This window comes from Poecile atricapillus, chromosome Z, assembly GCF_030490865.1.
Source record: "Poecile atricapillus isolate bPoeAtr1 chromosome Z, bPoeAtr1.hap1, whole genome shotgun sequence".
Classification (NCBI taxonomy): domain Eukaryota; kingdom Metazoa; phylum Chordata; class Aves; order Passeriformes; family Paridae; genus Poecile; species Poecile atricapillus.
The window spans coordinates 29518525-29545378 of record NC_081289.1 but is presented as its reverse complement, the minus strand read 5'-3'; the positions used below and the strand labels follow the sequence as shown (position 1 = coordinate 29545378).

At 41.2% G+C, this 26854-nt stretch overlaps 1 protein-coding gene across 1 annotated transcript in view; it reads right to left on the bottom strand.

The window, feature by feature from the left end:
* The window catches only part of LOC131573508 (sodium-coupled monocarboxylate transporter 1-like), a 30010-nt gene extending 4962 nt beyond the window's left edge, over positions 1–25048 (bottom strand). Inside the window, exons 1-14 of the mRNA XM_058827517.1 lie at positions 24318–25048; positions 22228–22293; positions 18271–18322; positions 16694–16761; positions 15673–15827; positions 14136–14276; positions 10006–10135; positions 8415–8503; positions 6963–7075; positions 5603–5670; positions 5226–5312; positions 4017–4210; positions 2707–2810; positions 907–992 (exon numbers count right to left, since the gene is read on the bottom strand). Of these exons, the coding sequence (XP_058683500.1) occupies positions 907–992; positions 2707–2810; positions 4017–4210; positions 5226–5312; positions 5603–5670; positions 6963–7075; positions 8415–8503; positions 10006–10135; positions 14136–14276; positions 15673–15827; positions 16694–16761; positions 18271–18322; positions 22228–22293; positions 24318–24650 (1686 nt within the window). The 5' untranslated portion in view covers positions 24651–25048. The remainder of the gene's footprint in view (positions 1–906; positions 993–2706; positions 2811–4016; positions 4211–5225; positions 5313–5602; positions 5671–6962; positions 7076–8414; positions 8504–10005; positions 10136–14135; positions 14277–15672; positions 15828–16693; positions 16762–18270; positions 18323–22227; positions 22294–24317) is intronic.
* Between the last annotated feature and the right edge of the window lie 1806 nt (positions 25049–26854).

The window sequence follows — 26854 nt, the reverse complement described above, 5'->3', positions numbered from 1 at the left end:
GGCATAAAATAAGTATGGCTGTGGACATTAACTTCCATGTGGGTGGTGGATTGTTTTGGGTTTTTTTAAAAGACTTCAGGGATTAAATCCCCAGATAGTGGAAATAGATGTTGACCCATTAGAGAATGACAGTAACTGGATAGTTGATCTCCAGTACTGTGCAAGCAGAATTAGTAGCAAGCTGTATGGTAAAAGATCCCTTTTTTCACTGGTGTTCTTATCCAGAAGCTGAAATGCATAGGATCATTTTAGAAGAAGCTGTCAGTATTGAGGAAAAACATTTTGCAAGCTAGACCATCTTAAAGATATGATTATTGTCTGAACTACTGAACAAAGCTGAGCTTGAATGTTCAGCTGATGATATTAATTGAAAAGTATTCTGTAGTTTACTTCAAAAAAAAAAAAAAATCCCCTGTGTTTTCCCTTCTAATGGATGTTATTACCCAATATTTCCCCTTTTTTTCTTAGGATGAGAGCTAGGAAACAGATATACTGACTAGAAAGTTTTTCTCTCAAACAGTAGCCAAAGTTACAAAAAAAAATCAAACCGTAGAGAACACATGTTCACAAAGGAAGCTTTGCTGAGTCCAAGGCGTGCCTTGGGGCAGCTTCCCAGAGGCCAGTTAGGGAATATTTTAGCAGAAACATGGATAAACCTATCCCTTTTCTCAGTTGCTTCTCTGTTATTGACTGAAGTTAAGCTGTGGCAAAACTGCTTCCTTGCCTGTGGCAGCTGCCTTATTCCCACCTGCCTTGTGCTCTGCTACTGCCTTAAAGCAGATAGTCCTATCACGCAGCATCAGGTGCTATTCACCCTAATTGGCAAAATGTAAACCAGGAAATTTGCTTGCATTTGTCCCCAAGAGGAAAGATTGATTTAAATCAGAGATGCACAATTACACTTACTTGCTCAGTTTCAGACCGTGAGAAGTTGGACAGGAAATCTTCCTTGGTCAGCAGGAATTTACGATCCGTGTTCTGCTTTAGTCCTCCTAAAAAATAGGTAAGTTTCATTCAGCCAGCTTTACACATGCAAACCCTGTGTCAGACCCCGGCTATGGGCACCAGGCCAGGCAAGCAGGACACGGTCATGCAGCAAAAGCCATCAAGCAGTCACAGACCTTAAGGATCATTTCTTTACAAAGATGTATATCCTGCTCTTCTCAATATATAAAATGATCCCTCAAAGTCTATTTGAAATGCATTAGCTATTTCCCAGTCTCCTAGATCCTCCTCAGATTTCCTATTTTGTAAAAAATTGAATCTGGAAATCAGCAGAAAAGAATGAATCACATACAGTGATGTCTGAGACTACTCTGCCAGTCCAGGAGCTGTGGCACCAAGTGCTACCCTGAACCCTGAGCTCCAGTTCTCAGCTCCTGTCAACAAGACTCCTGTCTCCAAACTCACCAGCAATTTATATAGCAAATTATTTAAGGGCATGCCCAAGATGGGGAGATGAGGGTTAATGGAATATCTGGGCATTTTTAAGGCATGGAAGATTAGCTGTTCTTGGGAGAGAAACAAGAGGTGTAGGTGCTGGGAATTAGCTCTGCTTGCCACCTGAGGCTTAAATGGAATCTTGCTCCATGAGAAGCAGGGTGACATTGTGGCTGGGTTAATTCTTTTGTGCTTCTGTTCTTGGGCCGAGTATTTCTCATCTGGATTTAGTGAGTTTTCTAGTTTTCATGCTTTGTTTCATGGCCTATAGGTAACCTGATCCCTACCTGGTATAAAGCAATGTTTGGGTTCAAGCATCACTACAGCAGTGGGAAGAGCATATGCTTGAAAGAAAGTGTGGAGGAAATCTTCTAAAAACTGAGAAGTAAAAGAAAATTAGATAAATGTAACTTGTGCTTATTAGTTGCAAGGCATAGGGAAGTTAATGGAAGTGACTTTGTCTACTGAGTTTGGAGTTTCATAGTCCTGGAGCTGTTGTGTATCAGTCTAAAAATTTGAAATCTAACAGCCTCAAAGATGAGGGCTGTTTTATGAACCTGGCTGGGGATATGGGGTAAAGCTGAGAGAACCCTGCTTTTTTTGCTGTTTCTGCCATGCATGAGGTGAATGACCTGGATGCAAAAGTGGTGAAACCATGGGCTGGAACTGAACTCCCCACTCCTACCCATAGCAAGCTGCTTTTTCCCTTTGCACAAAAGTACCAGGAAACTGAGAAAGAAGCTAAAATAGCCATGCAGAAGATCTGCAGTTCTTAGGCATGTTCTTGAGGAATGTGGTGAAAAGCATGCACTCTGTGGATGCAGACAACAGCCCGAGTGCTCTGAACTCACTCAAAGTAAAACTGCTTTTGTCCTCTAGAAGCATAGGTGTATATCTTTGCTCGGAGTTGTTGCCATGTTCAGGGACCAGTCTTAAACCTCCAGCCCCTGCAGGCATCTAATAAAACAGGAAAGACAGATGTCTTTTTTTTTTCTTCTTCTTTTTTTTTTTTTTTGCCCCTTAGGTTTTAAAATACGCTGTAACTTCTTCCTCCTTAGAGACTTGTAGTAACTTGCTGTGAGCAAAGATCAGGATTGGGATGCAGAAGCACCGAGGGGAGGAAATTCAATTTAGGATAGTAACCTTTACACAGTGTTTACAATAGGTTACTGGCACTTCCTGTGGCTCTCAGGACATCTCAGTTTGAAAGAGATCTGAGATACATTCAATCTCTGAAACTTTCATTCAATACTCTGAAACTAGTACCTGTTAGGAGACTGATAATTATTCCCACAACTACTGTGACAAGTGTCCCAAGTGTGCTGAAGTAGAGGTAAGACAAGGAATACCAGTTGTCTGCCAGGGCAGGCCTGAAATAAAGCAAAAAGGTATTAATCTCTCCTTTTCCAAACAACTTGAAAATGTTTGTTTCCAGATGTATAAAATACAGAGATACTTCTGAACCAAGCAACATGGTAATCTTGAGCTACCTCCATACAATCATATGTGCACTGAAAATTTGTTCCAAAATTTGCAGAACAAGTTCCTTTGTATGAGACAAGGCCAGTCAGTACAGTGAGAGTGAGGCAATGCATGAGACAGAGCAGGTAAAACAGGACAGTCCTGTCTCTGCTACAAATCTAGTGCACAACTGAACACCCCGGTTATCCGGATGAAGGGATTAATTTCTTTAGCAAGGGTGATGTTATTTAAAAGAAGGGACACCAAAAAAAAAAAAAAAAAAAAAAAAAAAAAAAAAAAAGACAAGGAAATCAACCCCATGAAGCTCTAAATAGCCAGAAACAATAGAGCAACTGTCTTTACACCTCATTCTGTTCTTCCTGAGTATGTGCTCTGTTGCAAGAGGTGTTTCCCAGCAGCCAGGAGCAATGCTGAAGGGCTCATGTGAGAGATGTAGTCTATAAAACTGGATGCTGGGCACCCAGGTGTGTGTCAGGGTATCTCTTGATTGTACAACGCTCTAAGCTGTAAGGATCTGGAAACCCTAGAAATGAGGTTTTTCAGCTTCTTTCTGTTCCTGCTGTTCTCTGTATTGTCATTCACGTTAAATTTAATTGTGATCACCCAGAGTAAGACATTTGGCAGTGTCAGAGAGCAGGAAATCCCTTATATTGTGCCCATTCTGAATGTACTGAATAGAACTATTCTGCACAGACAAGCTGCTGTAGGTAGAGCTGCTAACTGGCATTTTGCCCTTTAACTGCCAATTACTCGATTTCATGCGACAGATTGTGGAAGTCAATCCAATAACTATAAATGATATCTTTGTTCAAAACTGTGGTCCACAGTAAGGCATGTCCAAGCCTTTGCACTCATTTGAACAGAAGCTTTTCAGATCAGTATGAAGATTCACTTTGACTTCTGTTGTGGGATAACTCAGACAAACTTCAGTCTGATAGGAAAAAAAAATAAAAATGGAGAAAACTTCTGCATCTCAAACAGTGTGGTAGATAAACCAGAGAAGGATACTTATATTAACCAAAATACTCTGCAGATGTGTGTGTTTCTTTAAAAAACATACATGCTTTGTTACTACACTTGATGAACTCATATACCTTTCTGCACCTGGTGTGCTGAAAACTGTTGTTAATGGAATTTCTGTTGATGTTAAATTTCCTGAGGATATATTACAGCCTGCAATCGAGAGATCGAGTGGCTTGGTCCTCTCTGGAAGTGGAGGATAAATCTGGGATCCAATTCCAACCCAAAGTGAAATAACGAAGCCACTGACAAGACCCACAAATGCCCCCTGCAAAACAAAAATTGAAACTTGGATTCACATGAAAAGCAAAAGATATTTGAAAGAAACAACAACAGACAAGTAAGAAATAGTCAAGATAATCTAAACTGTAATCTCCATAGCAGAAATTAAATAAACAGCTGGGAAGTGCTGGGGACTTTACTTCACTCCCCTTTGGGGAAATACAATGTTTTCTCCCACCTCCTGAGCATACCACTTTTTATTTGGCCACTGTCTTTACAACTGAAGGATAACTTTGGCCTGTATGGTGTATGGGAAAATCCTGCTTTATTTGAGGCCCTCCTTGAACAAATACAGAAACAATTCGTCAATTTTCTCATGTGACCAGTTTTAGCAAAAAAGTCTCTCCTATGTCAGGGGTAGGTGGGGTTTTGGCTGAGAGCTAGTAATTTATTTTTTTACTTTACTATATGTATATAATTTGCAACAGCAAAGAGGTAAAGATCAGTGATTAGTAAATCTGGCAAGATAATTGTTTAGGTAATCCTGCCAGACTAAACCATGAACCATATTAACAAAGTTTGTCAAATCCTTTTTTTGATGGAAAAGGTTTTTCCTCTAGAAATGATAATTTTACATATGGAAGCACTCTGAGAATACCCCAATTTGGTCTGCAAGTGCTTAGGCCCCATATTCCTGACCTGATCCCCATTTGCTCAGACAGGCCAGGATTCTCTAAGCCTACCGGTTGTTCATCTACATCTCAAGATGCATTGTCCCTGCTTCTAAAACTGGTTTTAAGAAATCCTTGTCAAAGTTTCATTTTTATTCAGATTATTTTCCCCCGTCTGGATGTGTAAATCTCTTCATGGGATGGAAATTCAAGTTTCTGTACAGCTCTCTTTGTCATTTCCTTGGGATGAGGAAGAAAGGGCGCAAGGGGAAATGTACCAAAGACATCTCCCTTGCTGCCCAACATCAAATTATTGGTGTGAGAGGGAGAAGGAGATGCCCAAAATTATCAATAAATTTTGGATGAACAGGTCTTTAAATTACTACTTACAGTTCCATTTGCAAAGGAGCAGAGGATTCCCAAGGCAAACAGACCTAGAAGGGGCCCACCAACCATGCCAAAAATGCTGAGTGCTGCCTGAGGAAGGAAGAAAGTCTGCTATCAGGTGCTGTACAAGAAAGGTAAAGCCTCCAAAGTGACGAGAAGATCTTCAGAAAGCTATTATGAGGCTTTTTTAACTGGTGCGTACACAGCTGCCAGGCCTTGATATATGGATGCTTAAAACACAGGCTGATTCATGAGCAGTTTCACATCAGTACCCGACAAAGAATAAAAACTAATTTCATAATGGTATTCAGCAATTATTTTCTTACATAATTTATTCTGGGTCATCCAACATGGGCATGAAAAAGCTGTCTGACACCTACCTGCAACAAGGCTCCCAGAAGAGATGCTACTGCAGCCATAGCAATGCAGACTCCACCATAAAACAGGCCTGTGTGTGAAAGGCAGAACAATGTATAAATCTGCCAAAGTTTGAAAAGCACTAATGGAAAAGTTTCTGTCTAACCCAACATGGCCCCAACATCTCCCAAATAAATGTGCTAACATCTGGAGTTTTCTAAGAGAGCCTGAAATGGCCAAAAGGTCAGGTTTCTGTTTACATTAGGGAGAGATCAAGGAAACTTGACAAAATCTTCTTTCTTTGTATTACTAAAGATTAGCTAATAAATGTCAGCCATATGGATTAGTCATGGTGGCATTAACCCACTTATTGTTCTTATTTCTCAGCTAATCTCCTGTGTCATTGTCCTTGTTTTGAGGAAATGATTTTCACTTCTTAGTCTAAAGTCTAGGAAGCAAAAGAGTAAATGCTGGCAGATCCCTGGGAGCTGGCACAGTGACAGAGAACATCCCAGGTCACCATGACATAGTGTCTCCTTCCAGGAGCCGTAACACTGGCTTACTTGTTTTTTTCCAGCTCTACCCTGATGAGTTTCACCGCTCTAGCAAGAGGTTAATCTCACTATTCATTGTGATCAGGCAACTCATGACACCACAAACAACATTTTTGGCATAAGCATTGTTTGCAATGTTTAAGAAACAGGTGAAAATATTTAATACTTGCTACCCTCCCACCAGTCTGCTGTGCTCCCTGGTATGGGCTATGACACCATGTTGGGACTGAGGTATTTTCATTCTTACTACAAACACTTTCTTGGGCTACACCTGCAGCTGGTCACAGACAGTACAAGTAGCAGACATGGCAAGTGCACTTCACAGATTTAAACCATCTGCTCAGTCTAGTTCTGATTCTCTTTGAGTAAGCAGAGGAGCTAAACAGAATGACAGTCTGAGAGTATGTCACAGAAGATGTGAAATTTCTTGTTCTCTGTACTATTTTTGGGATACAATGCTATTGCTTGCATAGCAATTTAAAAAAAACTTGTTACAAAAAAGCTTCCTTTGCTTCTCATTTTTGACAGATAAAAGGAAAATAGCAGGTGTTTAAGTCAGAGGTATTTGGCTTTGTAGATTTGTGAGTTGATACCAAACACAGATGCATCTTTCCTTATTAAAGACCAAACAAGATGGTTTCATTTTTTCCTTAAACTCACTTGCCCCCAATTTATGTAAAACCTACACAGCTGATCTTGTCTCCCCCAAATGTTCCACCAACATAGTCCCACTGGTGTGAATTACTTCTCCAGACATACACCATCATAAGCAAGATCTGAATCAAACCTTCACTTTGTAAAGCAAAAGCAGAAAATATGTTTTCCATACTCATCCCCATGGAAATCCATGACAGCTTCTTTTCAGAAAGAGATTTGAAGTAGGGCTTAATGAGGTCTTCAACAGTCACAGCAGCCAGAGCATTGATGCTGGAGGACACCGTACTACAGAAAGCAAGATTAATACAATTTTTTATATATTAAAAACTGAAATAATACATAACAGGTAGGTTACTGATACAGAGAAACTGCCACTGTCTAGAACAGTGTCAGAAAACGAATGTAACTGCTGCATAGGTCTAAATAACTTATTATTCCAGAGAATGCAGTTAACAGCTTAGAAAAAATGTTTGAAGTAATTATCCTTGGTAAACTCAAGGCACATACTGATGAAAAGTTGGGCTGGGCCTGGAGAACTGAATAGAAATATCTATTAGATATAGCTAGGCTGTAAACACTACTAGTATACATGATACCTTTACAAATGATCTACAGTATATGTCTGGATAGGAAAAATTCTCACATCACTGTTTACTTTTAATGCACTCTCAGAGGAGGATTCAGATAATCTAATTATGGTCACCTAAAAATTAGGCATCTAGTCCAAACTGAACTACTGTAGATTCCCTGTGGGATCAGAGAAACCAGCACTCCTAAGGCAAAAAACAGGTGATCTTTTGTCTGTGTGTACCTCTTGCTCTTGCAAGCCACCAGCTTTTATTCAGCAGGTGATACAAATATTTTGGCTGTTCCCTCTATTTATGTAGCTACAAATATTCAGAATTTAAAAAAATAAATATTCTGGTGTCACATTTGTAAGTTTCTTCATTTCTATCTGCTTGCTATTGCTCAGAGCCTTCATTGAGAAAGACAATGTTTCTTAAAGATATTCCTTGGAAAAGCTGAACAAAACACTCCCCAGTATGGGATAGAAGGGTATCAATCTGTCTCCTACAGTACAAATATATGGTGATTGTTGTTTCATGGGATTCATTCAAGGCAATTGGAAGCCCAGGAACCCTGGAAAAGAGGTCTCTAAAGATCAGGGGTAAGGAAAGGCAGATGGCTTTGAAGTTATGCGGGTTTGAAACTGGAAAATTAGATGAGCAATAGGAAATTTCCCCAACTGTAGATATTTGGTGTAACCAGCCATCTACAATACTAAAAAATTCCTGTAGCAGATGAGCTTTAAAAGCACAGAGAAGGATTTTTTAGTGTTTTATATGACACGTGGCTAGCTGTTTCCTCATGTTGTTAGTAGGGAACTCCAAACAGCTTTGAGTCCTAGGACCCAAATATTGGAAACCATGGATTTTTAAGCTACATCATCAAAGAGGTCATAGCGATTTTTTCAAAGAATAGAAATTAGCTAGACAAAGAAATAAGTACAAATGGTTTATAGTATAAATATAGTATAAATATAGTATAAATATTGTACAAATGCGACTTTAGCTCTAACCAAAAAGGGGAAAAAGAGGAAGTAGTTTCCAGATTATTAAATTACCTTAATGTCCCACTATAGGCACTAGCCACAAAAAGCCCCGGCACTCCTGGAAAATCACGCATGATATCCAGCACTAGGAATGGCATTAGCTGAAAAGTTCAGATTAAGAAGTATTACCATCTTGTGCTAATTTTTCATTTTATCACTGTATTGTATTTTACAGCCTTCTCACCAGTATTCTGTCCAGCTGTTCTAATTTTTAATGCCCTATCTTACCCTATTTATTGATTTTTTTCAGAAAACAACAATCCTAAAACATCCACTAGAGTTACAGAGAGTCTGTTGAGACCACCTAGCTGAGGTGCCATGTCATCAGGACCTTGGTTTCCAGCAACAATTGTAGAGGAAGCTAGGGCTGGGTGGCAGGTAGTCTGTACTGTACATCATTCCCTTGACGGTGCTGGGTGCCACAGATGCTTTTTCTGCTCATGACTCGACAAAAAGGGGATTATATACAGTCCAATAATTTCAGATATTAGCACCTGAGATCAATTTCCTTATTGGAAACTGTCTGCCATTTTATGGCATTTGCAAGATCTGAGTGCTGGAAAGAGAGAGGAATTTGAAGATTTTCTTCCTATGAAACTCTGTATTTTCACAGACAAGATGATATTTTTAGTATCTTGCTTTCAGTCTCTATCAAATTAATTTCACTGATAGCTACAACTTAATTTCCTTCTGGTTTCCACCTTGGCTCTTATTTTATTCTACCCTTAAAGACCAAGTGATCCTGCCTCAGTGCTCCACTGTCTGTGCTCTTTTCCCGGCTTTCCAGCTACTGTCCATTGGACCATTATCCAGAGCTTGTGATTATCTTAGACTTAAAAATGCAAATATTTTTATATAATAAAATAATGAACTTATTTGATTTCTTTGGGCCCTGACTCTGGACAGTCTATGGGCTGCCAGAACTCTTGTTCCTCAGGTAAATCTGCTGCTCAAGTTCTTTTTAGGGAGAAGTTATCATCAGTGGTGAGGTGGTTTCTCTGCAGCACAGTTTGATAGCCCATCTCTCCTCTGAAGGAGGGAAGGATTCACCATCACTAGCAAAGACCTGCCCTCTGATAGCCTTCCCCCAGGTGTATGCTTTGGGCATAAGTATGTTTTGAATCTGAAAAGGATTTTGCCTTCATCAGCCCAGAGGAATTTAGGTTGGATGACACAAAGCACCTCACCAGGACCCACAGTCACTCACAAGGGCACTGCTGCTTTCTTCCCCTCACTTCTTTTCAAAGCAGTTTCATGCAATGCTGGCATTCCTGAACCCATTTTGAGTGAAAAACCCACACATTTGCAGAGATGGGTGGACTGAGCACTCTCTACATTGCAGCTCTCCCTGCTGCCCGCCCTACAAAGTGCTGAGGGATTTGCAGCTCCAGGATAGCTGGGGAATGCAGGGACTGAACAGTGCCAAGGACGGGTCTGCTGCTTTCTCCAGGGTGTTCCCTCACACTGTGGTCTCAGCCTGACACAGGATTCCAGCATGTCACTATTTCCAACCCCCTGACTCCTGAACTGCCTTTGTCTGGTTATTATGGCTGCAGAGAAAGGATACCCTTCCACCACCTTTCCCCGAAATGTGGGGCCCTACCTGGTCGAGTGCCGACACCTGGTTGGACGTCCAAGGGTCACAGTGTTTGTAGATGGAGTAGAGGGACAGCCCACACAGTGTAGCACAGGCCAGGATCGCCCAGAGTCCCACCAGGTTGATGTAGAGGGACCTGCACCAACACACATGGAAATGCTATGTTAGAACTCAACATCCCACAAAGACCTTGCCAGGGCCACGCAAGGAAGTGCCCGCGCCTGCACCGAGGAGACCCCTGGTCAATCACCATATGACTCCCAGCACTCCACCTGGAGTGAGGTCACATTTCCAAATGTACAAATGACACTTCTGGTTTTGGTGTCGCAGTCTGAGCACTTGTCCCCTGACAATGGAGTTGACGGGAGTGAAACAGCAATCCCCACATTTCATCATGTGTACAAGTTGTACATTGCAGGCAGCAGGCCAGAGGATGCTCTCTCCCCCATGCCACACCCCTTGACAAATGCCAAGCAGATTTGTAAGGCAGGGTGCCCCAGATCCAACTGTGGAGTTATAGTCAGCACCAGCACTCCTTTGCCTCTGGAGCTGTAGGATCATGCTAACACAATGCTGGAGCTGCCCTTGTAAAGCTACAAATCCCCCATTTCCTCCTGAGACAGTCTCTGTGGGAAGCAGCAGTGAGAAACTGGGGCCTGGGAACTGGTCTGGAGCTACCTCCGGCTGCTACTTCCAGAGAGCAGGGATTCTCAAGAAGCCAGGGCTTCCCCTTCATGATGAGTCTTGTATCATCCAGAAACTCCATCACCTCCCCACGTCCTGATGCAAGCTTCAGCTTCAGCTGATGGTGAGACCAGAAATGTGTTTTCATCAGGCAATAATGCTGCCTGTGCCACACAACAGGTGGCTTCTATTGGCAGCAAAAAGCACATAGTTTTCCTTGCTCAGTGAGGGCTTTTGTTTTCCATTTAAGTCTCTAGTTTTCTCAAATGTGTCTAAGCTCTTGAAATCTCCTGGGTCACAAAGTTCTTCTTGCCTACGGTGGTCATTTCAAGCAAACATACCCACTGGGAGCAAGGCCTTGAAAAACAGCGTTCCTTTCCAGCAGTTGCCTCCTGGTTATCTGTGTATCACTGATAGTGATTTAACTTCCTGACAGATCACATACTCTGGGCCTGTGCCAATCTGTAAGATCTCCTCTGGGAGGACATTTGGTTTCTGTGCAAATATATCCATGCTTCCAATCCTTCAGGAGGCCTTTTAGTGCTTTTTGTTCCAAAGAAAGCAAGGGTCTACAGCCTTCGTATTTCTGTAGAGGACCAGCAGGATGAATGAAGAAGTAAACCCAACTTTATAAGCCTTGTTTACATTGAAATTGAGATTTTCAGAAAGGCATAATGTAGATTAACTAACTGAACTATCAGTTTTATACAATAGAAAAGTTATTGGCAAGCACAAACTCTTAGAAAAGACCTATTTAAATAAAAGCTGATTTATGAATAGTAGGGGAAACTCTGCATTTTTGCCTTGTTTTTGCAATTAGGGGTGGTCTAAACACAGAGCCAACAGGACTTTAAATTTCTCTCTAAACTAATTTAGTAAAAATGAAGCAGTCCTCTTCTCATAGACGCTTACATATTGATTGGATGTCTTGAATCCACTTAGCTGAAGCCGTTACTGCACCGCACTGGCATAATCTATGTTGATATACAGCACCCAGAAACTGATATAGCACAAAATCTAACCAATGACTAAAATCAATCCAACGCTTTTGAACAGATGTAATAGAAGAATTAGCCTAGAGACTGTAGTGAAGATTAGAATGTCAAGAAGAACACATAGAAGCAAAATTTGTTTGTCTTGTTTTTAAGCAATTCTTGTTTTTAAACTGAGTCAGTGTTTGACAGAGAGCTGGTTTTTTTCCTTCTCATTTACATCCCAGCTCATGGAACACCCTATGACTAAGCACTGGAGAACAATAATTGTAGCACTGTTGGAGGAAGGTGTTTCCATTAATTCTGCATGAGTAACATGGGGTGGAGTTTGGGTGAAGTAGGCATTTTGACTGCAGAAAGCTTATTTTCAATTGTTTGTTTCAGTCTGGCTCTAAGAATTTAGCACTGAAATATGCCAGCTGATGATCTTGGAAGGAAAGTAGCAAAAATGTGTTAGTAGCCCATATTTTTCTGACGGTGTAGCTCTCCTGCTCTGAGTGCCTCTTATCATTCAGATATAAGCATTATGTTCAATTTGCCTAATGAACATTCGAAGATGACAGAATGTGCTCCTACCTAACAGTGTTTCTTGAATGGGGTGAAATCCTTTCCCAAAGCCTGAGAAAATTCCTGTTCTTGTGCCACTGTTAAAAGCCTTCCCAAAACCTGCAAGTTTGGATCTGTGAAGGAATTATTTTCTGAGCTCTGATGTGATACTGTGCTGTCTCTTAAAAAGCCTTATAGTAAATGGCATGGGGGTAACAAAAACCTATTACTTGGACCTGATGACATTTTGCACTTCTGTGCACAGATTAAGTGACAATAAGAGGTACAGGCCAACAACATGACCTGCCAAATGTGTTTAATTACATTTGAAAATTAACTAGATAGTCACCACAGAATAGCAGTGTTTATAGTTGTGGCAAGCTGCAGCAATTATGCAAAATGATTTCTTCATGCAGAGCAAATATCTTGCACAAGTGAGGCACAAGTAAGATGCCATGGAGTCCAACCACGCATGCCAGCAGGACAGGGTTCTACTGATTAAGGCTCCACAACCATCAACATGAGAGCCTAAATTCCATCCAACAGCCTACAGAACCAGACAGCTTCCAGCCCTGGCCAAAGCTTCTGCAACAGCTCAGAAAACCTACCCTGAGGCTGCCCTGGTGTCAGATTCCCTTTGGTCACACTCTGCCTCTGAGACATTCTGGAGCTGTCTCTGCTCTCAGAGAGGGTAGGGAGGGTGCAAGAGAAGGGCACAGCCCCAAGCGGAGCAGGTGATGGGAAGAACGGCCTGACTGGCACACAAATCTGGCACAATGTATGTGTCTGTTCTCCCATACACAATCATTCCAGGGAGATGTGGGATGTGTCTCTGTAGTGTTGAGAACCTAGAACCAGCCACGTGCCAGAGACTGCAGAGAAGAGATCTGGTGTGCTGGAGATGTGGCAGGGAACGCTGAAGATAACAAGCATCAGCTCATTCCGGTCTGTGGCACAAATGGCTGAAAAGCAGATTTTCTTTACTGATATAAACAAAATATTCCACTTGTAAATGGTGTGTGATCTTGTGGCATTTTGCTAGCTTTATGAAGGGAAAGACTTCATAAATCTTCTCTGTAGGTCACTGTACCATAGGATGACAGAATGTATAGGGACTATGGTTATGATGTGTGCTTCTATATTTCTTCTATAAATGAACTTCATGAGATCACTAGTAATTCTTAAATCCTGAGCTGTGAACTAATGCAATGATACTAAAGATAAAGATAAGATAATAGAGCTAGTAAATATACTCCATTCTAGAGTAAAGGCTCATCAGAAATGTTTACATTCAAGGAAAACATAACCCTCTGCCAGTTTCCAGAGTTAATTCCTTAAAAAATATGTTGATGATTATTATGAACACAAAATACACAATTACTCAGTAATTTTATCACTGAATAAGTAATTTCTGGATTTTCTCATACCTATATTCATTGTTATGGAAAAAAGTTTTTATTCTTTACTACTACAATTCCCAAACAATGATTTAGGTTTAACAGAGCGGCAATTCAAGATACTTGATATGGCTTCAGTGTAAGTACTATAATATTTGATCTTTGGGTTGCGCATAAACTTAATGCAGCTATTTCCATATGAGAATACTGGCACAGTGAAACATTCAGGCACAAAGTTCAATGTAACAGCAATCACATGTAATTCATATACCAGTACTTATTGTGACAAATTTCTTCAACCTGGTCCACAAAACAAAAGGCAAAAGTTGTTAGCCTTTATAAATGTATTTTATACAGAAAAAATACCTCCACATTCCTTCTAAATAAGTCACTCCTATAAAGAACTTACATAAAGATAATAAAGAATAATAATAAATAATAATAAAGAATAATAATAAAGAATAATAAAGAATTAGCCACTGCTACACTCAGACAGTTACTGCAAACAGTAACTTACAATTTTGCGTGGAATCTGCTTTTGCATGCAATGTATCTCTGGACTTGAGACTGGTTAACCCCATATATACCACTCCAGGTGAAAGTCCCACCTATAACAATCGTCCAGAAGGTGTGCCTTTGCAAAGGATTGGGATCAAAGCTACAATGAGAGGAAAAAGAGAAACCAAATTCAGAACATGAAAGTATTCTTAATATGTAAAGACCTTAATGCTTAGAGGAAATAATTTCTCCATGCTTGTTCTAATACAAACGTTCTTAACTTGGCCAGATTTTGAACATTAAGTTACTCTAACTTTATGTAAAGCCACAGAAAGCAAATTTTAAAACTCAAAGCTGATATCCTGAGCCAATGAAGCACTCTAAACTGTCCAAAGGTGAAGCTGGAGGGCTTTATTTGCCTATAAACTACAGTCTTATGTAAGGTTGTATGATAGCTGTGATGGTTGTGATGAAATGATGCTGCAGTAAAAAGTGTAATGTGCCTGCTTATCTAGAGGGACATCAGTCTAACACCAGTATAAAGGTGTGTTTACAATCCTAGCCTTTGTGGACAGAGACTCTATAAAACATTTTGCTGGTTTAGCTTTAAGTAAATAGCAGATTTTCAGTGGCCATGAACAATTATTATTTTTAAATCAAACTTTAATATAGCAATAAATTATATTTATCTTGGTGAACATTGTAGTATTATTTCACCTATTACATCCTTTATTCCTTTTCTTTTTCCATCTGTGAACTCTGTGACTGGGAGAAGAATCAATGCAGTACAACCACTGCAAATGAGCCAAACAGATTGAAATAAATTATTACTCATAAGAAGAAAAAAAAATACACACAGACTAATTACTGAAGAATTTGGTGAAGAATTTTGCAGAACAACCTGATTAATATTGTGAACTGATAGACAAAGGACAAATCACAATACTTGTCATACTAAACTTTCACTAAGCACTGGGTGAAGGTTCTCAGAAGAATCTTGTATTCATCAAAGGTTCAATAACTTTTTTACTTGAAATGGTCTTTGATTCAACATTGTCAGAGTGAATATTCTTGAACTTGTAAAGTGATATTTTTAGCTTATGATTACTTACAATAATGGAGGGTAAAATACTATTAAAACTACTTTTTTTTTGTTTCAAAGAAAAGAAAAACATTTCCTTTTTTCAGATTAGGCAAAAATTATTATTTTCCCATTTGTTTTGGTCCAGTCCCTGAAATGCCAAATCAGCTGTTTGCAAATTGTAATTATAATACAAATGTGTTCTCTCATTCACCATTCTCTTTCAGTGGAATCCCAAATGTATCCTTAAAACACCTACTTGACAAAATAAAAAGGTTTTCTCTTTCCAAGATTTTGCATGGTGTAAAACCTAAAAAATATCCCTCAAACTAGGTAAGCTTGTTTAAAAATATACAGAAACTGGGTCACAACTTCAGCCTTCCTCCTCCCTCAGTAGCAGTTTAATTTCACAGTTAGTCACATGAGCTCTATTTGTAGGATTAGAGAGGCACATCCTCTGCAAGTAAAAACTCACTCCCAGAAGTTTAATCTTCCTCCGTGGTAGGAATCATTTACAATGCGTCCAATTCCCTCCTGAACCACCACAGCTCGTATGATCACAGACGAAAATCCAGCAACCATGATTCCAACCTGGAAAACGTCTGTCCACACCACTGCCTTCAGACCACCCTGCAAGAGGAACAGCACGTATCAGGTACAACAAGGCATCAACACTCCTGCTTTGTGCTCACATTCAACCAAAGAAACAATACCATCTGTATAATGTGTAATAGATGAATTTCATCTTCATCTTTAATGGAACTAATTCTGTACTAATGTCTTTAGGAATTGTATTATGGAAGCTATTCAGGACATCCTGGCCCTTTTATGAAGTGCATAGGAGTTTACTTTGGCCATACACATAGTTTAATCCAGTATTTCCTTCACCACATACTCTAATTCAGAAGTTGGTATCAAAAGATAAATTTTCAGACAGTGCTCATCTTACTTCTATATAGTACCACTAACTCCAGAAGGTATACCATTCATCTGAATAAAAATAAACATTATTCAATTCACCATACGCAAATAAATTTGCCACTGAGGTTCTGTTTCATCATTTCTAGACACTTGGTCAATTAACAGTAAATTAAAGACCAATCTGTTCATGTTCAATTTATTTTCAGTGGCTCTCTTCAACAACACCCAAGACTTACAGCTGCATTGAGGTTTGACAAATTGCGCAGCAAAACCCTACTAGTTCTGAAGAAAAATCATGGGAGCATTTTTTGAAAGGGAAATCTATCTGTTTTGCTATTCTTTCAGCAACAACAGAAGTTTGAGTAATAACAAACAAGTAAGTATCATAACAAAAAAGATTTCATTTTCATGCCTATGCATTCAGAGAGGTCCCTGGATGAATAAGACCCTGTGGCTACACCTGTAAAATTTAATTCCATGGAGTAACCTGATTATTAGGCTACTTTTTAATAAATTTCATATTTGATGAGAGTGGTGAAAGGAACAGATTTTTCTCAATTGAAGGGCTCATGTACCAGTGTGCAGTAGAATGTGCAGACCACGCCAGTCGCCACCACTGCACCCCACAAGTCGAAGCCAGTGACTGAAAGAGAGGGAAACAGCACCAGTGTGAATGAGGCATTGGGGATAAAACACTTTAGATTGGTCAATTACTGGAAAAAGCTAGAAATAAATTAAATGCAAAAGTAGGAGGAATAAATGGCAATGAAAAGATTAGTGTGCCTAAACCATGGGATTCACCCTAACCAGTTCTAAAACTGAAACAGTTGTTACAGATTTGGAAAATGCTAAAAGGCTGAGATTTACTTCAGGATGTAGGAAGCTATTTGCCTTTAATGTGAAAGCTGCCAAACAACATGTCCAATATGTCCCAACTCAGGAAGGTTTTATAATACTTGTCCTTCCTTGAAACACCTGTGTAGTTGCTACCAAGCCCTTAGGCAGGGATTTAAACAAGTAAACAGTATGGGGGTTCCCCATAGAGAAAAGGTTGTTCAAGCATTGTCTGGAAGTAGAATAAAAGCCTTTCTTTTATTCTTCCTTCTCTTAAGGCTCATATGTTTCTGCTATACAGCACTGAGCTGTGGTTGACACACAGGTTGTCACTGCCCTAGCTTGGCATGCTCACCGGCTGCCAGGCAGGGCATCAGGGGGCTCCCTGACAGAGCCAGATTCACAGGCTAATGAGAAACACTGAAACAAAACTAGTGAAAAAGATAAGTTATTCTAGTTAGGACCCAGCTAAGTCATAGCTTGGTTTAGCATCTATTTGCCAGGCAAATATAAATATCAAAGACCCAAAACCCGTAGGACTTATACCCTGGAGGAAATCAGTACACAGAGTGTTGGGTTTTTTCTTCCTTTTTGTTCAATGAACAGGGAAAAAAAAATTCAATAAAAAGAAAAACTATGACTTGATTCTAGCCAAAATGATTAATTTTTTTATTTGCATTTTGTTATTCCCTTTTCTTGCCAAATGAACAAATTAATGGTGTCAGATTAAACGTTTGAGTTGGCTCCATAGAAAAGCTTTTGCCCTTTTAGAAATGAATGCGGCTCATTTTCAAATCAAAGAGTCATTGTGAAGTAGAAAATGGACATATTTAACTCAGTAAATATCACAATAAACATCTTAAGTTAACAACCTCTTTGCTGTTGACTTGGTTTTCCTGGGAAAACAACAGACCATATTAAACAGTTCCAGGCAGCCCAAAATCATATTTACAGAACTTTTGCCTTGCTCTCATCTTGAAGATTAGCACTTAACCAGAGGAATTAAATTTGTCTTTAGTGCCTGCATTGCCTTCAAAATTTACTTAAGTCTTCTCAACTTTTCTGAATAAGCCATTATCTACAGGCATTGCATCAGAGGTAAAGTAAATAAGAGCCAGTTTTCCCATAAATCTCTTCTGTAATTCCTTACAGGCAGGGATTAAGGGACTAGGATTATGAATTCCCATTAAAAGACTTCACAGTCAAGCCTTGAGCTATATTTTCAGGTGTTGCATTACCAAAAAAAACCCACCATACCAATACTATATACAGAAGAAATTTTATCAGTAGAGGAACAGTTGCAGTATATTCATCTTACCTTGATTTAGTGCTAAAGCTGGAGCATAAATGACAATACCAGTGTATAAAGTCTAGAGCGGGGAAAAAAAATAAAAAAAATATCAAAACAAATTTAAATTCCTGGAAAGGCGATAACTTTCTGAGATTATTTCTTTTCAAGCATTTATGTAGTCTATATTTCCTAAATGCATAACTGTTGACAAATAATTCCAATTAGAACACAAATATTTGAGGCTATGAAACTCTGCAGTCTCACAGCCGAGTGTTCTTAAAACAAATACCAGGGACTCTTAAATATAAAATCCATCCTCATCTTCTCCTGGCTTTTATAATTAACTTATTCTATTCCTTTAAAACTGCAAGGGAAACAAGAGCAAAATGAAGTTAATGAGGTTTACACATGGTTTGTCAAGGAATCTATTACTATCATTTTCTCAATCTTGAGATCAATATGCCTTTCAGTATACAGCTATAATTTGTGTGAGTAAGAACACAAAAGATGACATTAATTAGTCATTACAGATAGAGTTACAAGGAATTATAACCTTCAGCTTTCAAAATGAAGCCATACATGACTGTATTTTCAACCACAGTAAAGGTACAGACAAATCAAGGAGCTACACCATCTACCTTTGTGGGCACAATGGGATCCATACACTGATATCCTTAATTTCTTTGTATATGGTTTTAAATCCTGTTTGCTTTTTTAGCACTGTTATTACTGCTACAAGTTCAGCTGTGACATGGGTCAGGAGAATACAGTTTCCAACGTGCTGATGGCTTCTGTGAAGGTCAGTGGTCTTGATTCAAAGCATCTGGATGACCAATATGTTGTGAAGTGGCGTGCATCAGCTTTCCATGGCTGGACTCCCCTGACTTTACAGGGATGTGATTTGGGTATGGAAAACCAGCAGAATCAGGTGTCATCCAAGATTCAGCCAGCTTCTGCCCTTCCTGCAAGTGTCCACACCAGGCACAGGTGGCAAACCAGAGAAGCTAACCACTGAATTACTTGCCATGGCTTTTGAGCAAATGAAAACCAGTCCCCGAGGTGGAGCTCTACTACATGGCCAGTGGCTGTGCTGGGAACATAGCCAAGAGGTAACGGGAGTGAGCAGTTCTCTTGCTGTATGAGGAAATTAGTATGGAGAAGCTGCTTCACCCAGCCTAATCTAATTGCCCTTACCCTCTGCTGCACACCTGCTACAAGCACGTGCCAGAAGGGATAGGGCAGCCATTGGGGAAATAGTTATTCCTACCTGTGTGCTACTCCCTGCCAATGTGTGTGCATACTTGTTTCTCTCAGTGCCATGAGTCCTCTCTTGATTTTGAGATATAGCTTGTATGACATGAAAGCTGCCAGTTCTGACTAGCCCCTGGTGAATGTCTCCTCACATCACCTCCCAGCCAGCTCCTGACACTTGTCTAGCCCAGCCAATGTTTAACTTGCTGTCCATACAGTGACTGTCAGCATGCGCTGCTGAAACATAGAATCATAGATTGGTTTGTGTGGGAACGGTCCTTTAAAGAACATCTAGTCCAATGCTCCAGCCATGGACAGGCACACCTTCTACTAGATCAAAATGCTCAGAGCCCCATCCAGCCTGACTCTGAACACTTCCAGGCCATTGCACTTCTTCTCCAGGGTACCTGGTCCAGTATCCCACTATCCTTGTTGCAAATAATTTATTTGCAACTTCTTTATATCCACTCCAAATCTATCTTCTTTCCGTTTAAAACTATTATCCCTTGTCCTTTCACTACAGGCCTTGGTAAAAAGTCTCTCTCTACCTTTCTTATAAGCCCTTTTGGAAGGCTGCAATAAGGTCTCCCCACAGCCTTCTTTTCTCCAAGTTTAATAATTAGTCCCAACTTTCTCAGCCTTTCTTCACAGGAGAGGTGTTCTACCCCCAAGACCATTTTTGTGGTCCTCCTCTGGACCCTCTCCATGAGGTCCATGTCTTTCTTGTGTTGGGGACCCCATATCTAGATGCAGTACTTCAGGTGGGTCGCACAAGAGTGGAGTAGACAGGGAGAATTGCCTCCCTTAACCTACTGGCCACACTTCTTTTGGTGAAGGATAGAATTGGCTTTCTTGGTTGTGGCCAGACTTTTTGGCTTGTGTCAAATTTTTCATCCACCACTATCTCCAAGTTCCACTCTGCAAGGCTGCTCCAAATCAGTTCATCCTTCAGTCTTACTGATATTTGTGATTGCCCCTATCCATGCGCAGGACCTTGCACGCGGGTTTGTTGAACTTTATGGGGCCACTCCTCAAGTCTGTCAAAGTCCCTCTGGATGGTGTCCTTTCCCTTTAGCAAATCAGCTGCACCGCTGAGCATGGTGTCATCCACAAACTTCCTGAGGGTAAACTCATTCTCATTAGCTATGTCATTAATGAAGGTATTAATGACATACTATTAAATAGTATTGGTTCCAGTACATACAGCACTTATTACTGGTTTCCATTGGAATATTTAGCTGTTTGGATGCAATCATCAAGTTAATTCTTTCTCCTTCTAATAGACCATCAGTCAAACTCATACCTCTTCAAGCCTGTTAATTCAAGGGATTCAGCATGAGAACTTGTAGCTTTCTCATAGACACCAAGTAAGTGTCAGAAGTTTTGAACCACCAGAAATTAAAATTTGTCACAATTATGATCACATTTTTGTGTCAATTTAAACAGAACTGTAACAATCTTTCCACTTCTTCAGTAGGATTTTTTTGGTTGCATTATTATATATCCTTTTCTTTACTTTCTTTTAAGTATTAATATTCACAGAAGAGTTAAAATTGCACCATTGAAATCTTGGGAGGTTTTCTTTCCTCACTAGTATTTAATTTATTCAGGTTAAATTTCAAGTGTTTGGCAGAGAAAGACACATACAGATCTTTGGTTAACTTTCTTGAGCACATATTTAAGTTGTATAGAATTATTTTTATCATCTTTGCAGGCAAAGATTATGCTTAGCTCTTCCAACTTATGCAACTGTGATGTATTCATATGTGCTGGTGAAACAATGTCAGGTTTCACACATGCCAGCACTCTACTTTTTCCATGAGCTTGTACATCTGAAAAAACCTGTAAAAGCTAAGCAGCACTGCTCAAATAAGTAATGAGCACTGCATTGGGAACCATCTTACTGGTCCAAGTGTGACTGCCCTGTAAATTTTGGTGTGCCTTAAAAAGTACAAAAATGGACAAAGAACAAGCATGTAACTTAGAAAGTTTTCTGATTGTATAGTCATTCTTACTTTGAATTACCACAAAAACCCACTTCAAAACTGTGAAAAGAACACATTTTTGTTCTGGTGCATTTGACATATGCTCACTGACATTTAAAAGTTGTGGTCCCTTAGTGACCCTTTGGAAAGGCCAAATACAGCAAACTACCAACAGTAATTTCAGAGATTGCTTTAGTTTAACATTCCCCAGGGCAGGAATTTTCTACTTCACCATTTGAAGACACCTAAGGTTTTTCCAGTGGTGGTGGTGCAAGCCCTTGTGCAGTGAGTAAATGGCAGCTCCTGACAACCTGTTTCATCACTTCTCATTGACCTTTGAGAATTAGTCAGACTCTGAGAATCCTCACACCAGAGGATGAAAACTGCCACTGTAGATAACTGGCGCATGTTTATATTTTGAACTCATTGCAGGTTTCTCCAGCAGGCAGGCAAATGACTCCTCTTCATGCTGCTGTCCTGTAGTGAAGGGTTGCTCATCTCTTGGCATGGTGCTGGTGTCAAGTGACTGCTCTGGGTATTCAATAGCGCCCACAGAGACCCAACAGGCAGACAGCCCAGCACCTGCTCCCCACCTCATTGCTGTGGAGCAGACCTTTGCTTCTCCTGCTCCCAGCCACCCAGGCATTGTGGTAACCTCATCAGCTGCTCAGAGAAAACAGCCAGTTACACCCAACCAAATAATTCTGGTGGCCCCGAGGACCACAGAACAGCTTTGAAGTTTACTTGCCGTTTGTATTATGAAAAGGACCGTCCCACAGAAGCGTAGATATTTATTAAATCGAAGTTCTAAATACTGCAAAAAAAGAAGAAAAAACAAATGCTTATATTGAATTTGGCACTATTGATAGGACTAGAGTGATGAGATGAGCAATGCAGAAAGAGCAGAGAGTAGGTTTTACATTTTCATGAATGACTAAAACTCCTAGACTCCCCTTGTTTGGTATCTCTTTCAACTTGGTTTGATATTTCTTTACAGACCTCACCACTGCATAATAACACACAAACAAGTGAAGTAGACATAAGCTAGTCACTATACAAGGGAATCTACAGAAAAGACCAGACATATTATCACAGAATCACTAAATATGCTGAGATGAAAGGAGCAAAGACATAAAAGAACCATCAAGTCCAACTCTTGACTGCACAGGGTAACCTAAAAGCTGACAATGACATAGCAGCCAGAAAATAGAACCTGCTAGTTTTGTGAAAGCAGAGAGAAAAAGAAAACATTGTGACTATTCCTACATCTTAGTCAGTTTGGAAACTCTGGTATTATATGTGTCCATCTGAAATGCTGCAAGAGAGGGCAGATGATTTTCAGTGGTCAGCAGCTTCTCCCCATGTTAATCTCACCTTCTGCACTCTCCAAGGCAGCCTGCTATATTCTACTGGTAAGTCAAAATTTAGCCTTTTGTGAAACAGGAACCCTCACTTTCTATCAAGCCTCTAAATGAGTCTGTCATGCTGTAGAGCAGATTTCTTACCACTGTCTGTCCTAAAAACCCTCTTGGTGTGTGGTTGTACAGAAGAAATCTCATTTGTCTGATGAATCTGTTCAATCAACACAGATAAACACTGAAGTACCTCAAAGGGCTCACTCACGAGCTGAGCATTTAAAATGTGATCTGTGGACATGTCCACACAGGGAAGCAGTCTTGAGCCCCTGGACAGACACAAAAGGTTGTTAAAAATCTGAACTCTGTCCACAAATAGAATATGTATCTTTTATAGGTGCATTACTGATTCAAGTAATAATAGTGATAAGATAACCAGTGAGTTTCCCGTCATGACCATAAGCCTGTATTTAAAAGAGCTCTATTTAAGTATCATCATGACAGTCCAAAGATTAATAGATTAAAATATACTGGAAGACACCAGAGAGTTATGTTGTTGAATTCTTATCTAAATCTACCAACACAAATCTTGCTTGCAGCCTCCAGTGCTGCAATGTCTCTGTTCAGTGTAATAAAATGCTAAAGACCAAAGTAGCCAGTGAAGGACTTTCACCTGCACTGATGCTCCTTTCCCAAAGTCCTCTGCAAAAAGAGCAGTTTCCTTCCAAAACTGCAGCTAGGAACTATCTCCATGCAGGAAGATAAACAGGTTACATAAACATTCTGAATCAGAAGAAAGCACTGACCAGGTGCTTCCCCACCCCAAAACTCTCAGACTCGACCTGTGATTATCCCACTACCCCAGCTGTCTCTGTGCTGATTGCTATAGCTTTAATTTGCATGCTGGGCTGAAGACCAGCTCTGTCTTATTTTGGTGGAAGAAAGCATTTTCTGACTTCCCTGTATAATCGTAACAGAGAAGACACTCAGTAAACAACTTCAGGTGACAAGGGGTCTCTTGAAAATCTCTAGGAACAGCACAAATACATATTCTGAAAAAGGAGGACTTTTGTGGTTGCACCTAAGCTTAGAAACCAAACTCTGGTTCCTATAGTAGATGCTTTTGTGCTCTAGTTTGGGTATATTAATTACGGATGATTAATGACATGTCACCATCCAAGCTGCACTAGGATTAATCCACCTACTGAACTGAGTGTCTGGCATGAGGAAACAAATCTGGTATGACACACAGCTCCTGAGCTAAGGCAGCTGGGTTGAGCATCACCTGTCTGCAGAGACAGTGTGGGCAGACTTGAGGACAGAGAGGGTTGTAGCCTGCTCTTAGGAGTGAAGTGATACAGGACAGCCAAGAGTGCAGGGAATTTGGGGGAAGAGAATATGGAGGGCAGACATGTAGAAAGTAGGCATGAGAAGCCTCCCAGCTCCTTCCAGCTGGGGAGAGATTCTTTCCACTCTGCCTTACCTCATAGGTGCTGGTAATGCCCAGCCTGTAGAAGACGGGCAGGAAGATCTCAGCACTGCACAGCACCACCAGGGCGTAGGTGATGGCAAAGATGCAGAAGACGGCACCGTAGCGATAGATCTCAGCAGGGGTGCCCAGCACCGTGACGGCTGACATGAAGCTGGCGGTGAGGGAGAGTGCAACCGGGAGGGCACTCATGCTCCGGCCTGCCATGAGGAAGTCCTTCGATGTCTTCTGTCCCCCTCCCACGAAGGCATAGTAGACACCAATGATGGCTGAGATGAGCAGCATGGCCGCAAAGACCACATAGTCCCACACGGTGAAGCGCCCCATTCTACCGGAGGAACTCACCCTTGGAACCGTGAACCTTCTCCAAAATCAGAGGGACTGCTGCAGGGCTGGCATAAGCAGGAGGAAGCAGATGGGAACGGGTCCCCGGGGAGGTGACCCCCACCGGTGCTGGGGCAGGTGCGGTGACACCAGCGGGACAGAAGCAAAAAGATGCGATGCGGTGTCCGCGGATGGGCCAGGTGCGGAGCGCTGCGATGCAGTGTCCCCCTCCGGGACAGGCGCGGTGTCCCCCTCCGGGACAGGCGCGGTGTCCCCCGCCGGGACAGGCGCGGTGTCCCCCGCCGGGACAGGTGCGCTGCGGAGCGCCCTGGGCAGGTCCCCGCGTGTCGCCGGGGTGGGAGCGGCTGCGCCGGGAGCCGCGGAGCGAGTGCCGCAGCCGGGACAGCGGGCGGGCCTTATACGGTCCCGGTGCCCGCTCCTCCCCGCGGCGCTGGGCGCCCCCGCGGAGCCAGAAGGGGCGGCGATCCCGGGCCCGGGCAGCCCGCCCCGCGCCTCCGGGCTGCGGGACAGCGCCGCGGCACAGCCCCGCCTGAACGCGGTACACCGCAAACTTGGGTCACGGTCCAGAGCTTTTGGAGGGAAGACCTTTCACACGAGAGTTCCACAGGATGGGGAACCTACCCTCGTTCATTAACATATCCCACCATCTCCCCAAAGAACGGAGGTGAAAATATTGTTTAATATATACATTTCCATGAGTTGTGCAATCTGGAAGGAAACTCACTGAATCAGATTTCCCAAGGTGAGTTGCTGAACACTGCAGTTGTGCAACGGGGAAACCCTGCTACCTGCACAGTGCTTTAGTTTTTACTAACAGTCTTCAACTAATCACAGGTTCAAGAGTCAAAGTGCACAGGAATATCACAAATGGAGCTTCACACACCTTAGCCAAAGAGGAATACATCAAAAACACCTATGGGATTTTAGGGTCACGCATGTCAAGTGTGCCTGTTTCTGTAGGTAGCAGTACACACAGGACTAACATAGCAAATACAGCATTTGGCCACTTTGCCATATATTAGCAACTCCAGGTAGGGAATGAAGATGAAAGGATGCCAAAGCTAAGGTGTGCTTGACAGCAGCACAGCCACACACAGCACACCTTGCAGCAGAGTTTAGAAGCTTTGCACAGTAGCTTTCCGTCTTTAGCCGTACATTGGTAAAGTGCTATGCTGGAGGTGATTACCTAGTAAAAGTCAGAAACAGCTTGAGGATTAAAAATTACCCTGTTTTCCTTCATGGAAGGTAGGATAATTTTCCTTCCTGTCCAGCCTCTTCTGGCTCTTATCCACAGCTGGATAAGCTAGGAGTAGTCTGCTGCAAGTGCTCTGGGCTCAGCTCAAGGCGCTCTGACCTGCCTGTATCTGATCATTTTGAAACATGGTTTTCAGCAGCCTTCTGTATCTTAGACTGAAATGACCAGACACCTGAGAGCCAAGCACAGATGATGAAACACTCCTCTCTCCTTGGGAGCTCTGGAATTGCAGGCCTTTTGGAGTTACTTCTGAGTGCATATTGGAAGGAAGGGGGAGCGGGTGGAAGTCTGGTCTGGCAGGATTATTAAGTCGAGCTGTGAAATCATGTCTGTTGGTCTGGTGTCTAGATGCCTATCTGGGAGTATGAATGTCCCTGAAGAGACAGAAGCTGGCCAAGGTGTGCAAGTGGCATGTCCTAATCTCACCACAGCAGGTTAGGGCATCTCTAGCCCAATTACTCTCTAAATACTTACACACTGAGTAAGAGCTTCCAGATGTCCTATTGAGGAAGAGCAAGAAAGAAACTTATGCTCTATACCTACCAATTAGGCTATTTATTTATTGATCATCTGAAGTGGTTGTCCTAATAAATCTTTGACAACATGAAAGATGAGAAACTTTCCAAGCAAAACTTCAGTCAAAACCAGCACAACCCCACTCAGTGCAATGAACAGGTGTTGTCCATAAGTATTTGCTGTCAAAAAGCATCACCCCTTTTTCTCAGGAAAGATATAAATGGGCTCTGGCCCAGACCTACAGCTTGTGCTGCTCAGAGCTTCATCTCAGTGTCCTTTGTTTCCACTCCTTCAGGAATTATGTTGCTCAAACCATTCAAACAATAACATGCAATTAAAATATTAATTACACAGGATTAATACAACTTTGATTATGCTTCTTTATAATTTTTGACATAATGTAAACACAGCAAGT